The 27,478-nt window shown below is 41.6% G+C and overlaps 2 protein-coding genes across 4 annotated transcripts in view; one reads left to right on the forward strand and one right to left on the reverse strand.

The window, feature by feature from the left end:
• LOC126292035 (amyloid-beta-like protein) overlaps nucleotides 1–27,478 on the forward strand; it is a 1,795,419-nt gene that overhangs the window by 1,181,743 nt on the left and 586,198 nt on the right. The gene's annotated exons all lie outside the window — the stretch shown is intronic.
• LOC126292038 (uncharacterized) overlaps nucleotides 11,686–27,478 on the reverse strand; it is a 56,645-nt gene continuing 40,852 nt past the window's right edge. For all 3 annotated transcript variants that reach the window (XM_049985832.1, XM_049985831.1, XM_049985830.1), the window contains 3 exons: nucleotides 23,552–23,637; nucleotides 20,219–20,372; nucleotides 11,686–12,415 (listed from right to left, as the gene is read on the reverse strand). In XM_049985832.1, coding sequence (XP_049841789.1) covers nucleotides 12,306–12,415; nucleotides 20,219–20,372; nucleotides 23,552–23,637 — 350 coding nt within the window. In that variant the 3' untranslated portion in view covers nucleotides 11,686–12,305. The remainder of the gene's footprint in view (nucleotides 12,416–20,218; nucleotides 20,373–23,551; nucleotides 23,638–27,478) is intronic.

Genomic DNA, 27,478 nt, shown 5'->3' on the forward strand with positions numbered 1-27,478 from the left:
CCTGGACGACACAGTCGCTTTTTGAGGATAAGGTTGTACCATCGCTGGTAGGAACCAAAGTCGTTAACGAAAATCAGCAACAACGGACGCCTTATTAGTGACGCCTGTGGCACACTGTGCTTAGGATGGATGAGCAGAGGCTTACAGAGCACATTTTCAGTACACCTGACAGCAGACCTTTAGTTTCCGACAAATGGTACAGTAGGTGAGAAAGCATCTTAAGTGGTGTGGATTAAGATTAAATCGACGAGACATTTCAAGCCAGACGAAGATCAGCTTTTAAAGCTTCCATGATGAACAGAAACTAAACGGAGTGTGGCCAGAGCAAAGGAGACAGGCTGTCAAGGAAAGAATGCGAAGATTCGGGACACAAGGGTGGCTTCCGGTAATGTTCTTTTTTTTCCTTTCTTGTTTTGGGTCCAGTCTTCTGACTGGTCTGGTGCGGCTCACTACGAATTCCTCTCCTGTTCCAACCTCTTTATCCCAGAATATCAGTTGCAGTCTACGTACTCAATTATTCGCTTGAACGTATTCCAATCTCTGTCTTCCTCTACAGTTTTTGCTCTCGACAGCTCCCCGTAGTACCATGGAAGTCATTCCCGGATGTCCTATCATCCGGTTCTATCTCCTTGTCAGTGTTTTCCACGTATTCCTTTCCTCTCTGATCCCGCGCGGAACTTCCTCATTCCTTACCTCATCAGTCCACCTAATTATCAATATGCGTCTGTAGCACCACATCTCAATTGCCTCGATTCTCGTCTGTTCCGGTTTTCCCACAGTCCATGTATCCCTACCCGTTTTTCCCACAGTCCATATATCACTATCATAAAGTACTGAGCTCCAAACGTCCATTCTCAGAAATTTCTTCCTCAAATTAAGGCCTATGTTTGATACTAGTAGACATCCCTTGTCCAGGAATGCCCTTCTTGTCATTGCTAGTCAGCTTTTAATGTCGTTCGGTACAGATAGATCAATAGAGGTGAAAGAATACATCCCTGTTTACACTCTCTTTTAATCTGAGCACTTCGTTCTTTGTCGTCCGCTCTTACTATTTCCTCTTGGCTCTTGTACATAGTGCATAGCTTACCTCTACTTATCTTAGAATTTCGAACCTTGTATCATTTTACATTGTCGAACGCTTTTTCCAAGTCGATAAATCCTATGAAAGTGCCTTGATTTTTTTTTTAGTCTTGTTTCCATTATCTACCGCATCGTCAGAATTGCTCTCTCGTGCCTTTGCTTTTCCTAAAACCGAACTGATCGTCATCAAACACATCCTCAATTTTCTTTTCCTGTCTTCTGTATATTATTCTTGTAAGCAGCTTCGATGCATTAGCTGTTAAGCTGATTGTGCGATAATTCTCGCACTTGCCAGCTCTTGCAGTCTTCGGAATTTTTCTAAAAGTCAGATTACATGTCGCCAGATTCATAAATGCTACACTCCAACGTGAAAAGTCGTCTTGTTGCCACTTCCCCCAATGATTTCAGAAATGTTGGTCGAGTGTTATTTGTTTCCTCTGCCTTATTTGATCTTAAGTCCCCCAAAGCTCTTTCAATTTCTGATTCTAATACTGGGTTCCCTATCGCTTCTAAATCGACTCTTCTAACACTTTAGACAAATCTTCCCACTCGTAGAAGCCTTCGAGGAATTATTTACACCTATCCGCTCTCTCCTCTGCATTTAACGATGGAATTCCCGTTGCACTCTCAATTTTACCATCCTTGCCTTTTATTTCACCGAATGTTGTTTCCATTTTTCTGTGTGCCAAGTCTGTCCTTCTGACAGTAATTTCTTATTCAACCTCTTCACATTTTTCATGCAGCCATTTCATCCTAGGTTCCCAGCACTTCCTATTTAGTTCATTCCTCAGTGACTTGTATTTCTGTATTCCTGAACGTTTCTGAGCATTTTTGTACTTCCTTCTTTCATCGATCAACTGAAGTACTTCTTCAATTACCCATGGTTTTCGCGGTTACCTTGTTTGTGCCTATGTTTTTTTTTCAACTTCTGTGATTGCCCTTTTTAGGGATGTCCATTCCTTTTCAACAGTACTGCCTACTGTGCTATTCGTTATTGCTGTGTGTATAGCCTTAGAGAACTTCAAACGTGTCTCGTCATTCCTTAGACTTCAGTACACAACTTCTTTGTGTATTGATTAACGTGCCTATAATATCTTAAACTTCAGCCTACTCATCATCACTACTACATTGTAATCTGAGTCTGTATTTGCTCCTGGGTACGCCTTACAATCCGGTACCTGATTTCGGGCTCTCTGTCTCCTTGTGACGTAATGTAACTGAAATATTCCGGTATCATCCGGCCTTTTCCAAGTAATGCATAGTAGTCACGTAATTTGCTCTGTAATGACCGTTATTGAAGATATATTAAAAAATTAGGTCTTACGTCGCACAGGTGATGTCACAACGGCTTGCGGAGTCACCATCGGTAGAAACTGATGCTGTCATCAAGCTGTGAGATGGTTTGAACAGGACAGTGCTTTACTACGCATGAACCTTGTGGTGTGATGCTACCTTCTCCCGATCAGAAATGACTGACCCAGCCCGTTATAGGGGGATCAATAACTTAACACCCACTCCGTACTGTGGTGTACCTCCGCATTTTTCACTTCAACGAACAGTGCCAGCAGTGAAAGAAGCGATAAGTGACATGTAAGCTGCCTAGGACTGACCAAGGTTCGAACCCGAGACCATCGAATGTGTAGTGAGGCACTTTCTGAGCTGATTTGTTTAAAAAGAAAGAAAAAGGTCAATAGTAAGATGGTACGAAGGTAAATGAAAAGTCAGAGTAACTTCTGTATACTGTTATACGTCCTTTAATACGTTGCACCTTATATCATCACTGCAAAGGCTCAGGGAAGTGCAGGCATAAAAGTACAGAACAGCAACGAATCAGAGAAATTCGTAACCGCTCCAGCTGGTAGAGTCTAGCAGTGCTACTTGCGCAGGATGATCCCTCGAACAAATCGACAAGGGGACGGGGGAGGGAGGGAGGTAGGGGAGGGGAGAGAGAGAGAGAGGGGGGGGGGGGAGGGGCGCTTTGCTGCCTAGCTGGCGACTTACTGTATTTACTATACAAGTGCATATGGTTGTATACAGAAATTTGTTTGATTTCATTCCCCCATTATCACTGGGCGGCAATTGTGTACCCCGTCTTTTGCGTCTATTTATTACCCATGTGGTAATGTGTGAAAGTTTTCCCAAATGTTTACGAATCGCGTAACCGAGACGGGACGTGGACAACAGCCCGGTGTTCACTTTGTCGGAAGTGGGAAACAGCCTGAAAACTGAACCGAGGCTGGCCGGCACAACGGCCGTCGTCGTTAATACGTTGGGCGGATTCGATGCGAGGCCGGCGCTTCTCCCTGAATCCCGGAAGCGGTGCGGTATCGCGCACGGCTACCCGGCTGGGTGAGATTCCAGCACATCGTCACGAGTAATCTACTTCCACGGCTACTAGCTGTTTTTTTTTTTTTTACTCAAGGCAAAATTGTTAACTTCTCACCCACACACAAGCGTTCTTTCTATTATTGTAGTGTGTATAATATATTTCTTTTTGTTTGTGACCGTATCGTTCCTAAGCATTTATTGTAATTGTCGAATAACACGTTCGGCTTGCCTAACCTTATTTTTAATATGTTGTACACTCTCTCATTTCTCAAGAAGAGTAACAGTTTTACTATTAAAAGATCATCGTCATTTAACACTCGCGATACCAAAGCGCGGGACGAGGGGCGGGTACTTAGTGCGAACCTTTTGAAAACATTGTAATTTAATGAGCCACATTATATTTTACAATTCTGAAAAAAAAATGTTGTCTGTAATGAATTCTTCTACGAAATTTCATAAATATTTTTAATTTTTCAGTCAAACTCGTAGTAGCCGACCGCGGTGGCCGAGCGGTTCTAGGCGCCCAGTCTGGAACTGCGCGACTGCTACGGTCGCAGGTTCAAATCCTGCCTCGGGCATGGGTGTGTGTGATGTCCTTAGGTTAGTTAGGTTTAAGTAGTTCTAAGTTCTAGGGGACTGATGACCACAGCTGTTAAGTCCCACAGTGCTCAGAGCCATTTGAACCCTTTTTTTCCGACTCGTAGAATTCACTCTCCCCAGTGTACGTCATGTTCAGTATCTTGAGGGTGAGGACCGTATTTATACATCAACCTCTCTTCGAAAAGTATGTTGTGAGTAAAAGTCAACAACTCTTACGGAATTACTCGTTTTTAAAACTTCTTTTTAGAGTGAGTATAAGCTGACGCCCCATCCCACTACCCCTCCTCAGTAGTGCACGTTATTGAAAGTGCCTTATTGAGGCATAGAGTGTTCTAAAAGATACTTTCATGGCCAAGACACTGCTAACACATGTGTACTCCTTTAAAAATTATGTTTTTTATATAAGTCAGCAACATTTAACGAATATTGCATTTTTTCATTTTTTTCAGGGAGGTGGAAAGTACCCTCCTGCCACAATTCTCGGAAAACCTGTTGTTTGAGCCGATAATTCATGAACTTGGTTCAGTAATCAGTAATAATCACAATTTTCAACACTTTCCTTCTTTGGGATTATTGCGGTTTTTACGTAGATTGGAACTTAAATAGTGGCAACACTGCTGTGGAGACACTATCCAATTGGCACGTTGGTTAAAAGCCTTCAACGAAGGCCGCCAAACTGTGGCAGACATGCATCGGGCAGGTCGTCCTAGCGTCTCTGAAGAAGAAGTGCATGCTGTTGCCGCGTTAGTGGACTGATCGACGCCATACGATTCGTGAGCTCGCCCACGAAAGCGGGTTAGCGCATACGACTGTGCTTCGCATCCTGAAGGAACACCTGGCAATGTGAAAAATTGCATCACGATGGGTTCCGCATAACTTGACGGAAATGCAGAAATGGATGCTTACGACGCTGCTCAGACGCACTTGGAGTGCTATGAGCGTGAAAGAAGCAGTGACACTTCCTGCGCAACCCACCCATCATTTTGCACGACAAATCGCGGGCGCCTACAGCGCAAGCCGTGGCTGCTCTGTTCGGGCGATGGGGCTTGGAAGTACTGTACCATGCACCATACTCCCCGAACTTAAGTCCTTGTGACTTTGATTTGATTCCGAAGATGAAGGAACCACTTCTTGGCATCCGCTTCAGAACTGTTCCAGAGATTCGACAGGTAATATACCGCTCTATTCGAACCATCAACACAACAGGCTCTGCAACGGTTTACTACGCCTTCCACGTCGCTGGCAACGGGTTCTACACAATGCTGCTGACTACTTTGAAGGACAGTAACAGGTGCAAACATGTAACTCTTTTCTATCGGTTGCCACTATTTAAGTGTCCGCCCACGGTAGCTGAGTGGTCGGCGCGACAGAATGTCCATTATAAGGGGACGGGTTCGATTTCCGGTTGGATCGGAGATTTTCTCCGCTCAGGGACTGGGCGTTGTGTTGTCCTATTCATCATCATTTCATCCCCACCGACGCGCAAGTCGCCGAAGTGGCGTCAAATCGAAACACTTGCACCCGGCGAATGGTCGACCCTACGGGAGACCCTAATCACACGACATTTGCATTTATTTACTATTTAAGCTCCATCCCTCGTATTCTTCATGCGTTCACAAAGAGGATACTGAAATTCAAGAAGGTGATGTTTTGACGCGTGTGAATTCGCCTGGTTTCTCGAGTAATTCAAGTTTTCGCCGTGTACACGCGCAGTAGAAGGCAGAGCCAGTGCCGGCGGCGTATGCTCTCTGAAGGATGCACGCGTGTGAGTGGGGGTTAAGAGCAGGCCGGCGTGGCCCGCCTACGCCGTGCGTGAGCGGAGTTACGCCGGAACTGGCGCCAGTCAACGGTGGTGCCTGGACGCTTGTAGAAAACAATAAGCAGGGGGATGGCAGACTGGAACGTGAGACCAGATGAGTGGCTCTGTATGTGCTCGCTCCAGGAGAAAGGCGGTCACTGCTGCTTTTGTTGTTGTCGTCTTTGTTCCCAACACTGGTTTGAAGCAGATCACCCCAGTACTCTAACCTGCACAACTCTCTTCATCTTTGCATAACTACCTAGAGTTGTAAAACTACCGTAGGGTACCGTAGACTGTCTTAAGCATAACCCACGGTAGTTCACCTGGCAACATTGCTCAGCTAAGATCGTAAGTGTGTCACCTCTTCGTTAGGTTTTTTGCATACCTATCGGGCTTCAACTCGCTTTTAGATCCCTTTGTTGACGTATGCGGTCAGTGTGTTATGAGATTCCCCTAGAAACCAGAATTGGTGAACCGCCCAGAAACTGAATGAGGATATATAAAGGGCCGCGTAATCTGCTAGACGTGTTTGTTATCCGCATGTCTGTTACTAAAAGATAAACAATATTTATAGCAGAACTGAAACTGTCACTGTTCAGTTGAAGTTTTATTCGAAAGTTGTTAATCTGTAACGTGAAACAGACGGATGTTGAAGAAGAAGAAGAAGGAAAAAAAAAAAAAAGATTTGTCCTCTAACGCTAGAAAATGCTACTTCCTCAAAGACAGAGAAAAATTAATAAACGCCGAACAAAGATATATCAAACATCGCTTCAGTACTTCGTTGACGTCATTTGAAACACGTTTCTGTTATTGATAAACAACTTTCCGACTTAACGAAAAATAACAATAGAAGCTTGTCTTTGATCATAAGAGGAACATTCTATAAAAACAATAATTACGTAGATCTTTTGTGTTTGTACCTGTAAACTTTACTTCCATCAAAAGTAACTGCTTTAGTTACATAAAAGCGTAGAATTTACTCGATCAACTAATTTTTATATTTATTTCTGAGGACGAAAAATACGCTGTAGGCGCCCGCGCATTGTCGTGCAAAATGATGGGTGGGTTGCGCAGAAAGTGTTCTAATTATGTGCAAAAAGAACAAACAGGAATGAAAAAGAAGTTGTCGGTTCCCAGTTTCCCTCTCTCAATTTATGTATGTTTCATTCTCTACCACTGATACCAATACTACTGGTAATTCTACCATTTACGTCGTCATTTATGTACTGTACGAAAATCACTCCAATCTACATCCACTCCAATCTACATCCACTCCAACCTGCTTACCGCAGGGAAACCTTGGTCTCTATAATCCAACCTGACAATTTCTTGATGCGTCAGCATGTGTCCGATAAACCGATCTCTTCTTTTAATCGAATTGTGCAACAAATTTCTTTTTTCGCAGATTCGACTCAACGCCGCCTCCTCAGTCACTCGATCTATTAATCTAATTTTGAACTGCACCGTGGCACACATTTCCAAAGCTTCTACTGTCTTCTTCTCTGAACTGCTCATCGTCTATAACTGCCGTACATGGCTACACTCCAGACGAATACCTTCAGAAAATACAGGGTGGTTGTAATTAATCTTCCGCTGCTTAAGAGGGGCCTCATGAAGAACGAGTTTTTGTAGCACAATGAAATTTCGTGGCAACGCTTCTGAGGACAGGTGGAAGAGAAATAACAAATAACACACGGCATGAAACACACTTTTCTTTCCGTATGACGGGGTAACATTTGTTAACTCCGTACCGTGCTTACATTGCAGGGCAGAAATGTTGCTCATGTTGCTCTGCATCCACAACAGCTTGGAACCGCAAGAGAGATTGCTCTACTACTACCCGAAACATTTCAAGAGGACCGTGGGACGTTCAGCTGTCGTCACACAAATCGTGCACTGCCTGAAGACCCCACTTCGCGTCCAACGTTCTGAGCCACAGCAGCAGTAACTTCTCGAACAATTTACGGAGCAATCGGCCATCGGCCTCTCTCAGAATAATTTTGGAAATTATTATTGTGAATAAATTAAATATAAAATGTAATGACAGTTAACATTTTAAGATTTGGGAAGAAGAGGATTGTAATACAGCAGTTAATCATTATTGAAATGGCGATGGACATCTCTTTCATTCTTACGTTGCTAATATCTATAATCTTACCATCTCTTACAATTAATCGCTATCATGTGACTCGTCATCGTCGCCAGATACGTCGCTCTTATTATTTGAAGAACTCTGACTCTATAAATGAAGGTGGAATCAATAGTTCAACCACGTGTGGGGATACCTATCTTACTTTCTTTGGAGGAAGTTTCCGGAAACTGGATGCTATTGGATCTGACGATACTAAAAGCTTACAGAAAGTGTCTTACATATTTTTTTATGTGGTCACATTTCCTTGAAAATCATCACGAAGTCTTTTAATAAACTTGTTACATGATTCCTGAGATTCTAGAGATATTTGTCTGATTTGAAGTAACGAAGTTTCCGTAATTAATTGGCCGCGAGTAGGAATTTTATGTACTATTGTTCGGTTGAAGTACCACAAATAGAGTTCGATAAATCTGCGACCAGTGTTTCTGCGAAATTTGAGTATATTGATTTCGAATCCAAAAGAAATTACGTGCAATACTAAATGAAGTAGCTTTATCAGTTCCTTGTTAATCCCCATTATCGAACCGGAAATTTCAGAATTTTCGAAGGATCTCCGAGCTGTACATCCGTCATTCGAACTTCCATAATCTGATCTCGGTTGATCAACAATAAGCCCTAATTTGTCACGAAACTCTTGTTGTACACATCTTTCCTTCTATCAGCATTTTCTTTATCCTTAGCTTTCCCTTTTGTGTTTCTAATTTGTAAGCTGCATGCAAGCAACATTCAAAAAAACCGTACCCAAGCATCCAGTGACGATTTTCATTAATTGGTCTTAGGAACATCTTGTCGATATCATTGAATTCTTTGAACGTAGCATCAGAAAGATAGCAGCGCATACTTTACCATCTATCATTGTTGTAGCCTATCCCCGATGTTATTCAATCTGTATATTGAGCAAGCAGTAAAGGAAACAAAAGGAAAAATTTGGAGTAGGAACTAAATTCTAGAGAGAAGAAATAAAAATTTTGAGATTTGCCGAGGACATAGTGATTCTACCAGAGACAGCAAGGGATTTGGAAGAGCAGCTGAACGGAATGGATGGCGTCTTGAAAGGAGGATATAAGATGAACAGCGACAAAAGCAAAACGAGGGTAATGAAATGTAGTGGAATGAAAGCGTATGATAAAGAGGGCTTTAGGTTAGGAAATGAGACATTTAAAATAGTAAATGAGTTTTGCTATTTGGGAAGCAAAATAACTCATGAATGATAGTCATTTCTTGCTGTTATACATACATTTAATTCAATGCATCAGAAAAGCAAAAGATTTCTACCGGCGTTGCACTTGTTGTTATAGCCACATGATGTTCAGTTGTTTCGTTTCGTACTTGTGTGGAGATTGGCATGCAGTTTTCAAAGTGTTGTTGACAAGTCAGATGTTTAGCTTTTGTGTGTGTGTGTGTGTGTGTGTGTGTGTGTGTGTGTGTCTGAGTGGGGGGAATAGCAGATAGTTATAACACCTGAAATGCTAATAGAATAATCGTGCTTCGTTCTTAAATTAGATCAAATGCGTATGTGACACCAAGAAATGAGAACAGGAAAAGAAACAAATGCTTTGACCCGTCATAAAAAAGCGCTCCAAGATCATAGCACCACAAAATCGTTAAGTAACAAGCTAAACAATGTGACAGAGATTCGTAGTGTAAAATAGGCAATGAACAGTAAAGTAGAAAATAATGATCTAGAAAGAAAAGTAAACAAAAACTCTCACTGAAGATAGCACATGAAGTGGAATAACAAAGCTGTATAGTAGTCTTGCATGAGGTGGAATTTCTCTCAAAGTACTGTAAGCAAGCATGCAAAATAACAACAATTACAACAGGCAAAAATGGTTATAAGATGTCTGTTACGTCCCATGGGGTCAACCGTTATTAATTTCGTTTCTGTAAAACATTCGCCATCCATTATAGCGTAGTTCGGCTCTATTAGTGAAATATTTGTAGAGACAATAAGATATTTGCGCATGTACTCCATTATGGGGAGAAACATGTACGCTCTCTTCCATGTCCTTTGTATTTCCCCAGATTTGTTTCCAGAGTATGCCCTACCCTTCTCATATTAGCTCCGTTTTTCAGCCACCAACGTGCACTTCTCTCTCTCACTATTACAGTAGACCCGTTGAGTTGTCTTCACTGACGGTTCAACTAGTTTTAGGCACCTTGTACCACGTTTTTTTTTTTTTTTTTTCAGCCAGTTTTCCTTTGGATTCAGATTTAATAGTCCCCTAGTCGCTCGCAGTCCAGACGATTCGCAGAACGCCAAAATTAGCTACTGTCAACGCAGCACCTGCTGGCTGGCAAACCTCATCACTTGTTTGTTGAACGGAAAGCAGGATATTCAGGCGCTCTCCTTTGTGGCTTGCCCCGTGGGATTCTGGAGGCCCATAGAGTTCACTCAGGAGCTTTACCAGATTTAGACGCCTTTTTTTAGAAGAATCAAGAAAAAAGTTTTGCGGAAAAAATTCTAAAAGAACGGAACAACAACTAAGCCCAAATTCCACTTATTAATTTGAATAGTCGACACGATGCAACATCTACAGTTCTGTTTATCATCTAGTTGTAAAAGGCCGTGTTGTTTCATTTACCATTCGCAACTATGGGCGAAAGAGTTTTCTTAGCCTCTGAGACGACAAAAATTAAATACCACAACAAATTTGGTAACGAACTTCTACTTTATTTGACAAAGCGTAATGTTAAGCAAATCGGCGAAAATAAGAACAGCCATCAACCATCATATAAAAATTAAAGTTTAAATGTCCTGTCTGATTATGTTATATTAAATTTAAATAGTTTGAGAGTTTTTGATTTAATTTTGAAATTAAGTTTTAAAGCAAATTTGTCGTTTCTAATACAGATAATCAGAGTACATATCGTAGCGTTAATAACGTACTGTAGAAACAAACCAGAGTGTACACGATAAAAGTAAACATTAGAAATGATTCCACTTACCGAAACGATTAAGAAACGCTGGCATGATTAATCATGTTTAGGAAACCTCATAGTTACCTGGTAATTTTATTGCATTTTTTCAACAGACACTAAATTTTTTGCTTATATCATGCAGTTATGCATAAATGAACCAAATTAAATAGAAAAGAACAATTCTTCTTCTTTGTTAACAGTTTTAATTTCAAATACAGTTTCTTCAGTAATTAGTAATTTCACAAGCCTTAAAGGTACGGTATTTCTTACAACGCTAATGTTAGGACATAAGTAACTAAACTAGACGAAAATAAGACAATGCCATAGAGAAATAGATGAATTTCTGGAAGATGGATTACATAGTCTTCCACATCTCCAATCTGTCTTAAAAATGCATCGGATTTGCATAACTTTATCTGCTTACCTTCTTTAAATAAGCTTATGCTACCTGGCGGTGTATGTATTTCTTCTTCGTTTTCGTAGATGGACGTTCTGAAGGCTTCCTCCAGCCTTACTAATATGTAATCTCCTTGCTCGGATTCTTTCTCATAAAGCTTTAGCATTAACGCTTGCATTCGCCAGTACTGAAACATAGGATGTACCGACGCCTTCTTTCTCAAGAGCTGTTACTACCGATCTCATTGTGCTATAAGCTGTGTAAAACTCTTATTAGTCCCAAACAGTGTGATAATTCACACTCGATGAGCTGTCATGTAATTTCATTAGCGTCTTGGAGGTGGCACATCCTGCTGCATTCATTTCAGATAACAGTAAAAAGTAATAAATAACTAAGAACCTGATACACTCAAGCTTAAAATTCTTTATATATGTAGTTGCATGAGGAATTAGACATTCTGTAGAGCGATTTTTTAAGAATTCATATTTACAAATATGTTAGCAGATACTGCAGAACTAATATTAATGACGGAAGCTGAGGAAATTATTTAAATTTGTACCATGGCAGGGACTTGAACCGCGTCTCCTTGCTTACTAGGCAGGTACGGCAGTCATTACATCACCACAACACTATAGCTAACATACCTTCATGGACCCCCCTTGTCCACTGCCCTCGCTAATTGGGGTAGTCAGTAGAGTTACGTAAACTATACTTTTGTCGTGGTGTAATGGTTAGCATGCATGCCTAGTAAACAAGGAGACCTGGTCACGGCTCAAATATTAATTCATTTTTTCAGCTTCTATTATTATCGTAGATAAAGATGAAACTCAAACGTCTGAAGGGAAAATTAATTATTTCAGATTTATAATGATACATTATTTATTGGTTTATCGTCGGTAGCCAGCACCCACGTTGCATGCCTACACACGCTACGTACACACAGCTGTTGAGACAGAAACGAAACCTAGGTTGACATCACACCAGGCCCAAGTGCCCAGTCCGAACGCACCCTGGCTTCTGCCTTGTTATCACACTATCACTTGTTCAACCTGCTTGTCGTCGTTCTCCTCGTCTTCCTCTTTGGTTGTCAGCTGTCGGCGAAAGTTGGCCACCACCATCAGGTAGTAGATGTCAAGGCCTGCAACAGAACAGAATAGCTCGGATGATAGACGAATTTTCCTCGATACCTTGAGCTACTAGTCGCCGAACTGTATGTCCGAGGCGGGTGTCATGAGCCAGCACGTCACTGCATCACTACCGTTTCCCGTCTTGCTATTAGTGGCGTTCAGTTTTCGTAGGATAATTGCACCCGTGGAAGAGGGGCAGCGCCTTTCATTGTAATCAAAAACGTTCCGGGTTCCAGCGCCGTCTCTGCTTAATTTTTCAATAAGAATTATCAGCAGTGCCGGCCGAAGACTTGCGGCATACGAATTCACCCTCATTCTTCCAATGGTCTTGTCAAAGAGGGTGGAGGAGCGGACAGAGGTTTAAGGGGGGTAGGACGTCAGACGGGCCGACTTGGAGCAGAAGAGGCGCCACAGGACATTTCAATTTCCACTGTCTATACTTTTACAAATAAATTCATAAAACTTTGTCAGCATGACCAGGAAGGATTCAGAATTCACACTAATAGCAGTGGAAGCTCGAAAACATAACGAAATAATTTTCTTTACATGTGAAATTTCATCATTTTTTTTTCACTTACTAATGGCAGCATTTGTTGCTAGAGGTACACTTTTCGTCTTAAGTAAGATAGATTCTTCGATGAATTTTGCGCAGCATACAAACCATACTTAAAGGTGTACGAAACTATAGAATTTTCTACATATATTAAAAACTCTGGTAAAAATTGAGGTAATTAACTGTAAAATTTGTGTTTTTTCTAAACATGAAGTTTAAAATATAACAGTTCATTCGTTTTTTCATAAATTAAATAAATTCTAGAGTTTCCTTCACCTGCGAGTATCGTATGTATGCTGTGCAAAATTCATCGAAGAATCTCTTTAATTTATGAAGAAAAGTGTACCTATAGCAACAAATGCAGCCAATAGTAAGTGAAAAAATGATGTAATTTCGCACGTAAAAAAATTTATTTTGTTATGTTTTCGAACTTCCACTGAAATGAGTGTGAATACTAAATCCTACCTGGTGATGCTGACAAAGCTTCATGACTTTATTTGTAAAAGTATAGACTCTGCAAATTAAAATATCCTGCGATGCCTCTCCTGCTCCAAGTCGGTCCCTTTGAAGTCCTAAGGGTGATGGGAAATGGTTTTGTAATTTTTTAAACCCTCATGGTGAAATTACTAGAACCCTGTTTTCCGCAAAATCGGCAAAGAAATGAACGTATGTAAAATATTGACAGTAAGAACGGTGTGGTTTATAGAACGTAAGTTACGGCACCAGGGAAAAAAATCCGTGGTACTATTGGGAGATGTAGAGGGTTACAATTTTAGTGGAAGACCAGGACTGGAATATGTCCAACAAATAGTAGGCAACGTAGGATGCAGGCGGTACTCTGATACGAAAAGTTTGGCGCAGGAGAGGAATTCGTGGCTAGTCGCATCGCGTCGGAGCTGATGACTGAAAAAAAAGTGAATGTGCAAGACACAGTCTCAGCTGCTGTGTCAACGCGGTCTTCGCGACGTTCCGCTCACAGCAGCTCCAGAAACGTTACAGGCCTACCGCTGTGGTAACCAACCGAAGCCTCTGGCGATTGTGGCAATTAGTGATGGGGAGCTCGTGAATGAGTCGTTCAAATGAACGCTTCACTCCAGTGAAGTGTGAACTAACCATTCAGTTTCAATGAACTGGTACTTCAAACTCATCGCAGAGTTCACTCACTCTCTTGCCCTCTCCCTCTACATCGGCGCTACGTCACTCATCCTCCCTACACTTCAGTCCTCCCTCTACTGCCTGTCGACGAATCGCGCGGTGTTTGTTGGGAACAATAGGTTTTCGAGGGGTTTTGGAGGTGAGGGGGCGAGGGGAAAGCAGCGTCAGTTGCTTCCTGCAGTGCTGAAATCATTACCCGTGACTATTTGTGCAGTTAAACTTCACGTCTCCGGGTAGCCTACCGTTGGCAGCGCTTGCAGACAAATGAATATTAAAGATACAAACGAAGAGGCTGGCTGTGTGAGCATGCACAGCCGACATGAAAATAAATGATTGTTAGTAACACTGAAAGAGGGATTTTACCTGAAATCGTACCAATGACTACAGGTGACAGTATACGTTTTGAATGTGGAGGGTTATTATTCTCAACAAAAATAAAATCTACAGGAAAACTTCTGAATAATTACTTAACGTAGGTATATAGACTTTGTGACAGTGGTAAACATACTCATTCTATTTTGGATTAAATTTTAAAAGGAACATAATATTGGGCTGCATTTCGTTGGTAGCCCTAGTTTTCAGTCCATGAATACAACAAATAATGTTTCATTTGGCAGATAAAGACTTTTTTGGGCGCTACATGAGAAAATGTCGAGCAAGATTAAATGTAATACCTTCTTTATATGTGACAGGCTTCTTTGTTTATCTTTCCTTTGTCCCCTTCGACCATGCTCTATTTAACTCAGACGCTATAAGAGCGCAAAACGTTGCGTGCACGTTACTGCGTAGTTCGGCCATCTGTTGGTAAAATTATGAAGTATTACGAAGCTTTATTGTACGAACGAGGCGAAAAGAACGTAGCCGCAGTTGAGCGGCGAACTGGGCAACTTCGCCAGGCTTCCGTACTTCATGAATGAACTACTTCATTTGATCGCTTCACGGCAGAGAGTGAAATGAATGAAGTAGTTCACGGGAATGAACGAGTTCGACCCATCTTTAGTGGCAATGGCGTCACAGAGTAGAGTTGGGCAACACGATTCTTTTTCCCGATTCGATTCCTACGATTCAGTCTCACGACTCTTTCACGATTCATTCTAGCCTGCGATGGCACGATTCTTACGGAATGCAAAAAGTTCTACACCTTACTCACAGATTGCAGGACATGTCTAAAATTGTCACTGCTGTTACAATCGAACTGTGTCATGATATGTCAGAAATAGGTTATTTATGAGTAAACATGCATATGACGTGTGATTCTCGATGTATTAGTGTAATGATGAAAGGTCACGTTTGATTTGATAGCATCTATTGTTTTATTTCAGTATGCCAGGAAAGGAGTCGATTTGTGCGAAAGGTGGTGCAAAATTACGTGGTATGCCAGTTTGGTTGTGTGGCTTGAACGTATCTAACTACAGACGTCTGTTTTATAGTAACAAAATCTAGCAGTGAGGCAGACGTGATTTGGCTCATATCATCCTAAGTTTTTCTGTGCTCAGATGTCTTTCCAAGTCCACATCACCCTTGTAATTCATAACGCAGCTGACAGCCCTCCCAAACAGGAAATTTAGCTTAACTTTCATTTCTTCTAAATACAAAGCATAGGTATTTTGCTTTTAATTTGTCTGAGAAATTGTCGCTGTCACTACTATTCACGTGAGAAGACGACATACTTCTAAACAGTAGGATTCAATCGTATACTGCGACATTTCTTCACTAAAATTTAATATGAATCTGAACAAGATAACATTCGAAAACTCCAACTTGAAATTATTAATTAAAAAGCTTTTGTTTAAAGACGGTATTACATGGCGATCCGCCAAGAAAGGTAATGGTTAGAGAACCTATATTCTCTCTATATAGGCTGACAGTGGCTTTATTATGAAACATAAGGTGCTGTGGAATTGGCAAGAGCACAGAAAAACGTAGGATGATACGAATCCGCGCATGTGCACTATATAGCGATAGTAAATGTGGAAATGCCTTTTCTGTCGTTCCCATCAGCCACCGCCAAATGTCAGCTTGGTTTTCGCGAGTACTATTACGGTCCACGAACTTCGTTTGTTCGTTCCGAGCTTCCTTTGTTCACTCGCATCCTATACTTGACTGCCATCTGGCGGTCGTAATAATTCGGTATGATTCGGAAGTTGCCTTCGAAGCATAGCATACTAAGAATCGTTGAATCGTTGGAATCGTTGCGACTCGGAAACATGCAATCGTTCTTACGATTCTTTTGAACGACGATTAGTCCGTATCATGATTCGATTCTTACGATTCTTTATTTAGAGTCGTTCAAATGAACGACTCATTCACGAATCGCCACAACTGTATCACAGAGTACTGGTCGACTTCAGTCAGCTGATGCCGTCGGTAGGCATGTTGGTATAGACAGGCTTCAGCCACTTTTTTTTTTCTGTTGAGTCCTCAGTCTTCTGCCTGGTTTGATGCGGCTCGCCACGAATTCCTCTCCCGTGACAACCTCTTCATTTCAGAGTAGTACTTGCAACCAACGTCCTCCATTATTTGCTGCATGTATTCCAATCTCTGTCTTCCTCTACAGCTTTTGGCCTCTACAGCTCCCTCTACTACCATAGAAATTATTCCGTGATGTCTTAAAATAAAGCCTGTGCCTTCCCCTCGTCAGTGTTTTCCACATATTCCTTTCCTCTCAGATTCTGTGCAGAACCTCCTCATTCCTTATCTTAACAGTTCACCTAATTTTCAACATTCGTCTGCAGCAAAAAATCTCAAATGCTTCGGTTCTCTCGTATCGTGGTTTTCCCAAAGGTCCATGTTTCACTACCACACAATGCTGTGCTCCAAACGTACATTCTCTGAAACTTTCTTCCTCAAATTAGGGGCTATGATTGTTACTAGTACACTTCTATTGGCCTGGAATCGCCTATTTTTCAGTGCTAGCCTGCTTTTGATGTCCTCCTTGCTCTGTCCATCATTGCTTATTTTGCTGCCTAGCTATTAGAATTCCTTAACTTCATCTACTTCGTTACCAACAATCCCAATGTTAAGTTCCTCGCTGTTCTCATTTCTGCTACTTTTCATTACTTTTGTCTTTCTTCGATTTACTCTCAGTCCATATTGTGTACTCATTAGACTGTTCGTTCTGTTCAGCATATCAAATAATGTTTCTTCACTTCCGCTTAGGATAGCAATGTCTTGAGCGAATCCTATCATTGATACCTTTTCACTTTGAATTTCGATTTTACTCCTGAACCTTTTTCTTTATTTCCATCAAAGCTTCTTAGACGTACAGATCGAACAGTAGGGGCGAAATACTATGTCCCTCTCTTACACCACGTGGTCTGGTGGCTAGCATTGCTGCCTCTGGGTTACATGGTCCCAATTTCGATTCTCGGCCAGGTTGGGGATTTTCTCTGCCAGGGAACTGCGTGTTTGTGTTGTCCTCAACATTTCATCCTCATCGTCATCACTAATGACAGTGGCTCGATTGGACTGTGTAAAAATTGGAGACTGTGTAAAAATTGGAGACTGTGTAAAAATTGGAGACTGTGTAAAAATTGGAGACTGTGTAAAAATTGGAGACTGTGTAAAAATTGGAGACTGTGTAAAAATTGGAGACTGTGTACGGGCGCTGATGACCGCACAGTTGAATTCCCCGCAAACCAGACATCATCATCATCATCATCATCATCATCATCATCATCATCGGCATCGGCATCGGCATCGTCATCTCTTACACCTCTTTTTTTAATCCGAACACTTCGTTCTTGGTCGTCCACTCTTAATATTCCCTCTCGAATCTTGTACACATTTCTATATTACCCGTCTCTCCACATAGCTTTCCCCATATTTTTCTCAGAATTTCGAATATCTTGCACCACTTTACATTGTCGAACGCTTTTCCCAGGTCGACAAATCCTATGAACGTGTCTTGATTTTTCTTTAGTCTCGCTTCCATTATCAACGGCAACTTCAGAATTGCCTTTCTGCTGCCTTTATCTTTTCTTGAAGCCAAGCTAATCGCCATCCAACAGTTCCTCAATTTTCTTTTCCAATCTTGTGTGTACTATTCTTGTCGGCATCTTGGATGTGTGAGCTGTTAAGCTGATTCAGCTATCATTCTCGCACTTGTCAGCTCTTGCTATCTTCGGAATTGCGTGGATACCCAAGACAAAAGACGCAAATCATGCCACTATGGCGTAACCTAATGGATAACGTCCTGATATTGTGTAGATGACATTTTTCCGAAAGGTAGACGGTATGTCGTCAGAGTCATGTCCTGTAAACACCAACGTGAATTTTCGTTTTGTTGTCACTTCTCCATGATTTAAGAAATTCTAATCGAATGTTATCTATCCCTTCTGCCTTACTTGATCTTAAGTCCTCCAATAAATTCTGATTCTGGATACCCTGTTGTTGTTGTGGTCTTCAGTCTTGAGGCTGATTTGATGCAGCTCTCCATGCTACTCTATCCTGTGCAAGCTTCTTCATCTCCCAGTACCTACTGCAACCTACATCCCTCTGAATCTGCTTAGTGTATTCATCTCTTGGTCTCCCTCAACGATTTTTACCCTCCACGCTGCCCTTCAGTACTAAATTGGTGATCCCTTGATACCTCAGAACATGTCCTACCAACCGATCCCTTCTTCTAGTCAAGTTGTGCCACAAACTTCTCTTCTCGCCAATCCTATTCAATACTTCCTCATTAGTTATGTGATCTATCCATCTAATCTTCAGCATTCTTCTGTAGCACCACATTTCGAAAGCTTCTATTCTCTTCTTGTCCAAACTATTTATCGTCCATGTTTCATTTCCATACATGGCTACTCTCCATACAAAGACTTTCAGAAACGATTTCCTGACACTACAATCAATACTGGATTTTAACAAATTTCTCTTCTTCAGAAACGCTTTCCTTGCCATTGCCAGTCTACATTTTAAGTCCTCTCTACTTCGACCATCATGAGTTATTTTGCTCCCCAAATAGCAAAACTCCTTTACTACTTTAAGTGTCTCATTTCCTAATCTAATTCCCACAGCATCACCCGACGTAATTCGACTACATTCCATTATCCCCGTTTTGCTTTAGTTGTTGTCTTATATCCTCCTTTCAAGACACTATCCATTTCGTTCACCTGTTCTTTCACGTCCTTTGCTGTCTCTGACAGAATTACAATGTCATCGGCGAACCTCAGAGTTTTTACTTCTTCTCCATGGATTTTGATACCTACTCCAAATTTTTCTTTTGTTTCCTTTACTGCTTGCTCAATATACAGATTGAATAACATCGGGGAGAGGCTACAACCCTGTGAAACTGCCTTCCCAACCACTGCTTCCCTTTCATGTCCCTCGACTCTTATAACTGCCGTCTGGTATTTTACCCCTGCTACCTTCAGAATTTGAAAGAGAGTATTCCAGTCAACATTGTCTAAAGCTTTCTCTAAGTCTACAAATGCTAGAAACGTAGGTTTGCCTTTCCTTAATCTAGCTTCTAAGATAAGTCGTAGGGTCAGTATTGCCTCACGTGTTCCAATATTTCTACAGAATCCAAACTGATCTTCCCCGAGGTCGGCTTCTACCAGTTTTTCCATTCGTCTGTAAAGAATTCGCGTTAGTATTTTGCAGCCGTGACTTATTAAACTGATAGTTCGGTAATTTTCACATCTGTCAACACCTGCTTTCTTTGCGATTGGAATTATAATATTCTTCTTGAAGCCTGACGGTATTTCGCCTGCCTCATACATCTTGCTCACTAGTGGTAGAGTTTTGTCAGGACTGGCCGTCAGTAGTTCTAATGGAATGTTGTCTACTCCCTGGGCCATGTTTCGACTCAGGTCTTTCAGTGCTCTGGCAAACTCTTCACGCTGTATCATATCTCCCATTTCATCTTCATCTACGTCCTCTTCCATTTCCATAATATTGTCCTCAAGTACATCGCCATTGTATAGACCCTCTATATAGTCGTTCCACCTTTCTGCTTTCCCTTCTTTGCTTAGTACTGGGGTTCCATCTGAGCTCTTGATATTCATACAAGTCGTTCTCTGAATGCCCTATCTCTTCTAAATCTACTTTTAATTTCACCGAGGGATACTTTGACTTTCCTATATGCTGAGTCAGTTGTTGTGCTTACCGAGATGTATGGCCATGTTGAGCAGCGTGACGATGGGGATCTGTACGGGGATGACGTGGAGCATGAACGTCGCTGTCGCCAACGTACTCGCCGTGGCCACCATAAGGAGCAGACTCTCGGTCACGAGCCACGACGTCACCATGGTCGCTGATTCCTGGCCACCGAAAGAAGGAACTGATTACACATCTAAACACTATCACCAATAATAAGCTGCGAGCCTTGCTGCATACCCTGAAACCACCAACACCGACTCAGAGGGAGACCTCGGCGCTTGTTCGTCACGTCACGTCAGCTACGCACGGCGAACGCCAGGTCTGTTGCAGGCATACTCATAGTGGTGGTGTCTCACTCTCTGACACAGGTAAATGTGAAACTATTGGCGGTAGTTGACCGACACACATTGTTCTGAGAGATTTCTGCAATCAATTAATTGTGCAGTTCATTACACTTCTTAAGAAATAGTGTACTCCTGAACTTAAATTTCCACCTGTTTTAAGGATTGACATACAAAAACAACTTCATGGTCCAGCAGCAACAGAATTCGTGCTTCTTTACCTTATTTGTAAATCTGAGGAAGTTACGTTTGTACTGGGCTGCTTTTACAAGAAACTGTGAACATATTGTTGCTCTTCTTTAGGTATCTTGGCTGACTATGGGATGAGGAGCACTGAATGTTCAAATGGCTCTGAGCATTATGGGACTTAACATCTATGGTCATCAGTCCCCTAGAACTTAGAACTACTGAAACCTAACTAACCTAAGGGCAGCACACAACACCCAGCCATCACGAGGCAGAGAAAATCCCTGACCCCGCCGGGAATCGAACTGCACTGAATGTTAATGAAATATCTTGCGATTGTACACGTTGGGGGAGGGGGTGGGGGACAGAAGAAGACGCAAAAGAGAGATACTCGTTTTATCAAATAAAATTTTTTTATCTTATAAAGTTTCTTCTTTCAGTTGCAAGAGGGGAATATTTTTCTTTTTTAATGTGCATGTTTAAAAAAGTTTAAGCTCAGCAGTATTTTCGAAGTATGAAGCTATTTTGTTTCCTGTTTAGAATTCCTTTCGTTGAAAACGACTGTAATCTAATGACTGGCAACAGTTGGACATTTACACATGTAAATTAGTTCACATTTCCTGTGACTATGTCAAACGAAAATAAATAAATAAAAGAAACGAGTTCATTGTAAGGGGGTTGGGGTAAGTTTCGATAGCAAAGTGGATCAAGTAAATATAGTTACTTGAATGTAAAATTTCCAAAGCTTGCAATGGGGCAAAGCATCTTCTCATATTGATCTACGTTTGTTTCGACAGGATTCAGTAATACAGAACTATGATCTTCATTTGCAGCTTTACGATAGTAAGAAAATCTTTCATCTAAATAAAACTGCAGAATCCAAAACAATACCAAACATTTTGTCCAAAAATAAGAGATTTATACTGATAAGCACGCCGAGGCGTTTCTGCCTGCAGCAGACCTGGCGTTCGCCGTGCCTAGCTGACGTGACGTCACCAACAAGCGCCGAGGCCTTCCTTTGAGTCGGTGTTAAAACAACTTACGTTGAATGATGAGACTAAAGTTATCAATGAACGTACAGTGATTAACACTCAACTGAGAGGGAAACAAGTCGAAAGCTTACTTATTTACTTTCATATTTATATATCTTTTTTCTGCCAGATATAATTGGTACAGAGGTGTGACGATCAAAGAGCTTTATTTGGTGAATGTTGCTAAAATATCCATAGCAGTAATAATAATAATAATAATAATAATAATAATAATAATAATAACAGACAAATGTAAGAAAAATAGCATAGTCAAGGGAAAACACACTAAACAAGAAGATTACATATTGGATAACCACAGCGACTGCATAGAAGCGATGGAAAAACAGATGCCTATAAATATCTAGGATACAGACAGAAAATAGGAATAGATAATACAAATATTAAAGCAGAACTAAAAGAAAAATGTAGACAAAGACCAATAAAAATACTGAAACAGAATTGACAGCAAGAAACAAGACAAAAGCTATAAATACTTATGCTATACCAATATTGACCTACTCATTTGGAGTAGTGAAATGGAGTAACACAGACCTAGAAGCACTCAATACGCTTACACGACCACAATGCCACAAATATAGAGTACATCACATACATTCAGCAACAGAAAGATTCACATTAAGCAGAAAGGAAGGAGGAAGGGGATTTATCGACATAAAAAACCTACATTATGGACAGGTAGTCAATTTAAGAAAATTCTTTATAGAATGAGCAGAAACTAGCAAAATACACGAAGCAATCATTCATATAAATACATCGGCTACAGCATTGCAATTTCATAACCACTTCTACAACCCTTTAGATCACATAACATCAACAGATACGAAGAAAGTAAATTGTAAAAAGAAAACACTACATGGCAAGAACCTGTATCATCTAACACAGTCACACATCGATCAAGGCGCAACCAACACATGGCTAAGAATAGGCAATATATACAGTGAGACGGAAGGATTCATGATTGCAATACAGGATCAAACAATAAACACCAGATATAACAGCAACCATGCTATTAAAGATCCCAATACCACAACAGATAAATGCAGACTTTGCAAACAACAAATAGAAACAGTAGATCACATCTACAATACTAGCAAAATACAGAACACCCCAGAAGACATGACAATGTAGCAAAAATAATACATCAACAACTTGTCATACAACATATACTGATAAAGCAACACGTTCCCACATACAAGTATGCACCACAAAATGTACTGGAGAATGATGAATACAAATTATACTGGAACAGAACCATTATAACAGATAAAACAACACCACATAACAAACCTGACATCATACTCACCAATAAAAAGAAGAAATCAACACAACTAATCGAAATATCCATACCCAATACAGCAAATATACAGAAAAAAGAGGAGAAAAAATTGAAAAATACATCCAACTGGCTGAGGAAGTCAAGGATATGTGGCATCAGGATATAGCTGACACTGTACCAATTATACTATCAACTACAGGAATCATACCACACAATATCCACCTGTACATCAACGCATTACAGCTACATCCAAACGTATATATACAACTACAGAAATCTGTAATTATTGATACATGTTCAATTACCCGAAAGTTCCTAAATGCAATATAACATATACCGTACAGTTAAAAGGAAGTCACGCGTGAGCAAGGTCCGCGTCACTTTCCATTTTTGACCAGACATAACGTCTGAGAAAAGAAAGAACAACAATAATAATAATCTGCCCATTTGCCTGTGAAATCGGATTTGACAATGACCACTCTTACCTTGTAGACACCCGCCATCAGCAGTGGTGTGGCAGCCATCATGGCAACCCATATGCCGATGTTGAAGTACAGGATTGATTTGTCAACTGCAACACAACATGGAGAAAGTTTTAACGTCGATCCCACTGTCAAGTGCTGTTCAAACATCTGCTCAGTGTTTTAGTTATGCTTCTGCAACAGCTCATGCCTCGCTTACCAACAAGACGGATGGCGCAAGTACACTGTCTGATCATAAAAGTCCGGACACATACTGTGCAATCCGGAATTTCCCACGAGATGTCACCAGAGGTGGACCTACTATTGTAAAAGGAGACGTGGAGTGTTGTGTTGTAAGTAGACAAACAGAGACAGTTGAGTGGGTAGGAGAGCTCAGTGGCTTCTAACTAGACCAGTCATTGAATGTCACCCGAGTAACAAATCCATCAAGGGCATTTAAACCGTTCTAAAACTGCCCATATCGGCTGTTGGTGATGTGATTTTGGACACGAGAAGGAAAAAGCGCAGCTAAACCGAGACTAGGCGGCCCTAATTTACTGATGGAGGGGGACGATCGAGCATTGTGGAGGGTAGTCCAGCTAGCAGAATGATCGTGCGTAGCGAGTTATGATTTTGCGGACAGGGTGGGCAGCAACCTGTGGTTGTTTGCTGATGGTGTCGTGGTGTATTGTAAGGTGTCGACGTTGAGTGACTGTAGGGAGATACAAGACGACTCAGACAATATTTTCAATTGGTGTGACGGATGGCAGCTAGACCTAAATGTGGAAACATGTAAGTTAATGCGGATGTGTAGGAGGTACAAACATGTAATACACTCCTGGAAATCGAAATAAGAACACCGTGAATTCATTGTCCCAGGAAGGGGAAACTTTATTGACACATTCCTGGGGTCAGATACATCACATGATCACACTGACAGAACCAAGTGCCCTTTCAAAGGAACCATCCCGGCATTTGCCTGAAACGATTTAGGGAAATCACAGAAAACCTAAATCAGGATGGCTGGAGACGGGATTGAACCGTCGTCCTCCCGAATGCGAGTCCAGTGTGCTAACCACTGCGCCACCTCTTTGCTAATGGTCCTCGCCGATTCCCCCACGAGAAACAGTGTCCCTAATTTGCTGGGAAGTGGCGGTGCGGTCCCCTACGGCACTGCGTAGGATCCTCCGGTCTTGGCGTGCATCCGTGCGTCGCTGCGGTCCGGTCCCAGGTCGACGGGCACGTGCACCTTCCGCCGACCACTGGCGACAACATCGATGTACTGTGGAGACCTCACGCTCCACGTGTTGAGCAATTCGGCGGTACGTCCACCCGGCCTCCCGCATGCCCACTATACGCCCTCGTTCAAAGTCCGTCAACTGCACATACGGTTCACGTCCACGCTGTCGCGGCATGCTACCAGCGTTAAAGACTGCGATGGAGCTCCGTATGCCACGGCAAACTGGCTGACACTGACGGCGGCGGTGCACAAATGCTGCGCAGCTAGCGCCATTCGACGGCCAACACCGCGGTTCCGGGTGTGTCCGCTGTGCCGTGCGTGTGATCATTGCTTGTACAGCCCTCTCGCAGTGTCCGGAGCAAGTATGGTGGGTCTGACACACCGGTGTCAATGTGTTCTTTTTTCCATTTCCAGAAGTGTATTTGTATACAGTGTTACTTGTACCCTGCTTTAGCAGATGGAACTGGCATGTAAAAACTGTGGCAGGAAAAGCGAATGGTCGACTTCGGTTTATTGGGAGAGTTTTAGGAAAGGTTGGTTCACCTGTAAGGGAGACCTCATACAGGGCGCTGGTGCGACCTATTCTTGAGTATTGGTGAGTGTTCGGGATCCGTAGCTGGTGGGACTGAAGGATGACATCGAAGCAGCTCCAAGGCGGACTGCTAGGATTCTTACCGGTAGGTTTGAACAACGCGCAAATGTTACGGAGATGCTTCGCGAAGACAAAATTTAGAGAACCGGCATCTGAAGCTGACCGCTGAACGATTCTACTGCCGCCTACATACATTGTGTGTAAGGACTACGAAGATAAGATACGAGAAATTAGGGGTCATCCGGATGCATATAGACAGTTTTTTTAAAAAAATTGCGTTTTAAAATTCAGTCTTGATCGCACCAGGTATGCTACAAGAACATAGGTGATCGGTTTCGGTCATATCATATGACGATCATCAGACCCATGGCATCCTTCGAAGATGGTAGGTGGAGCACTCTTCTCAGCTGCTGTGATATATATTCGAAGCAAAATAGTCTATTATCCTTGGCTCTAAAATGCATACGTAAGAAACTATGAGCCCTTACTCGATTTCGATACTGTGCAACGAATCTCTTCTAGTGCAAGCTCTTTGCATTCCATATTTTGAAGGAGGTAGTTTGGACTAAATAAAGTAAGGAAAAATGTCCAGTAAACATGGGCTTTAAAATGGATATTTTAAGAGGTTCCAGCACTTGTTTAGGAGTAGAGATGTGTTTCACAGTATCGAAGGTGACAATTGCTTACAGCTTTTAACGTATGCACTTCGGGGCGTAGGTTTTCTATATTTTTTGTGATTAGAATGAACGTCTTGTTACATCCCCAAATATTAACCATTCCTCCTGTGACACCCTGCACGCTGTACATTTGTCTTGTTTAAAGTCCCCATCCTTCGTTCCTCGACTTATGATCGGAACTGTTACTATGTGGAGCTCTATTAGTGATGGGTACTATATCCGGAGGGAGAGATAGGATATCTGCCCCCGTTCTATCCCAAGTCAAACTGTAACTTTTAGCAGCAAGGGTGAAACGTCTCTGTGGAGTTGTTTCATAAGACACTTGTCTCACTGGATTCTGTGCATCCTACTCCGTCCACCGCCTCATTGCGCTGTAATTTAGTAACTCTCCCAGAAAGACTGAGCAATCAAACTAAGGCTTATTAAATGATATTATGTTTGATTGTTTTGTGTTCCATGGGGAATCATGACCTGTATTTATTAACGTTTTCCTCTTCACTCTACCCTATGTGTGCGTGAATGTGTCTGAATGAGTGTTTTTACGAGTGGTTTCGGGTTTCTTTTGTTGGGGACGCTGAGTTGGTTGTCGTCTGCTTGGAGCAGGTGATGTTTGCTTCTCGTTTGGAGGATAGCACAGGATGACTAACTTAGGATGCCAGTACCTGGACAGACCCCTTTTAGTCTGAGGTTGGTTTGTCTGTCAGGTTGGTAGCGGAAGCCTACGCCTCTTATAGCTTCCGTTGCACCGGTAGTTAGGCGAAGCTCGGTCAAGGAAGGACACTCTGCAGCTAGCGGTTGGCGAGTACAGTTCGTAGCCCCTAGAGAGGATTTCTGCTGATAGGAAGTATGTCTAATTTGAACTTCCCTATGTTAAATTCATGGCTTATTTAAGTACTTCAGCTTAACTGAATGGTGTGTAGTTACGTGTTTTCGGAATGTGGCATAATTACTTTGTTGAAAAATCGGAGATGATTGTGGCTGAAATTAAAAGTATGGAAGTTGCTTCGTTCCTTTCGGACAGTCGTGGGTATGTAGATGGAATGATTGAATTACTGCGTTCCACTTCCCTTTTGTGTGTTTTTCCTTTTTAATTGCGCGATTCTACAATTTTTTGCGAATTATTTAGTTAAACTTTTTTATTCAATCAGCAGTCAGGTGTATTCATAGCATGTGCATCAAATTCAGTAATGAAAGACAAATACTGCGTCCTTTACCTTTCCCATTGATGCCAGTTTTCAAATTAATTTTCTATTCCGTGATTTTTTTAGTTAATCTGCTTGTTTGTGATAAACAAAAATGGGAGGAAAAATCAAAGTGAACGGCGTACTGTCTCAAAATTAAGAAATTACCTCATTTAATTAAACAAACGGATTGATATACGACATACAGTGCTGTTCATCTTGTTAGTTTCTTTAGAAAATTGCATTCTTATAATTAAACAC

The sequence above is a fragment of the Schistocerca gregaria genome, chromosome 9 (genome assembly GCF_023897955.1).
Source record: "Schistocerca gregaria isolate iqSchGreg1 chromosome 9, iqSchGreg1.2, whole genome shotgun sequence".
NCBI classification, from domain to species: domain Eukaryota; kingdom Metazoa; phylum Arthropoda; class Insecta; order Orthoptera; family Acrididae; genus Schistocerca; species Schistocerca gregaria.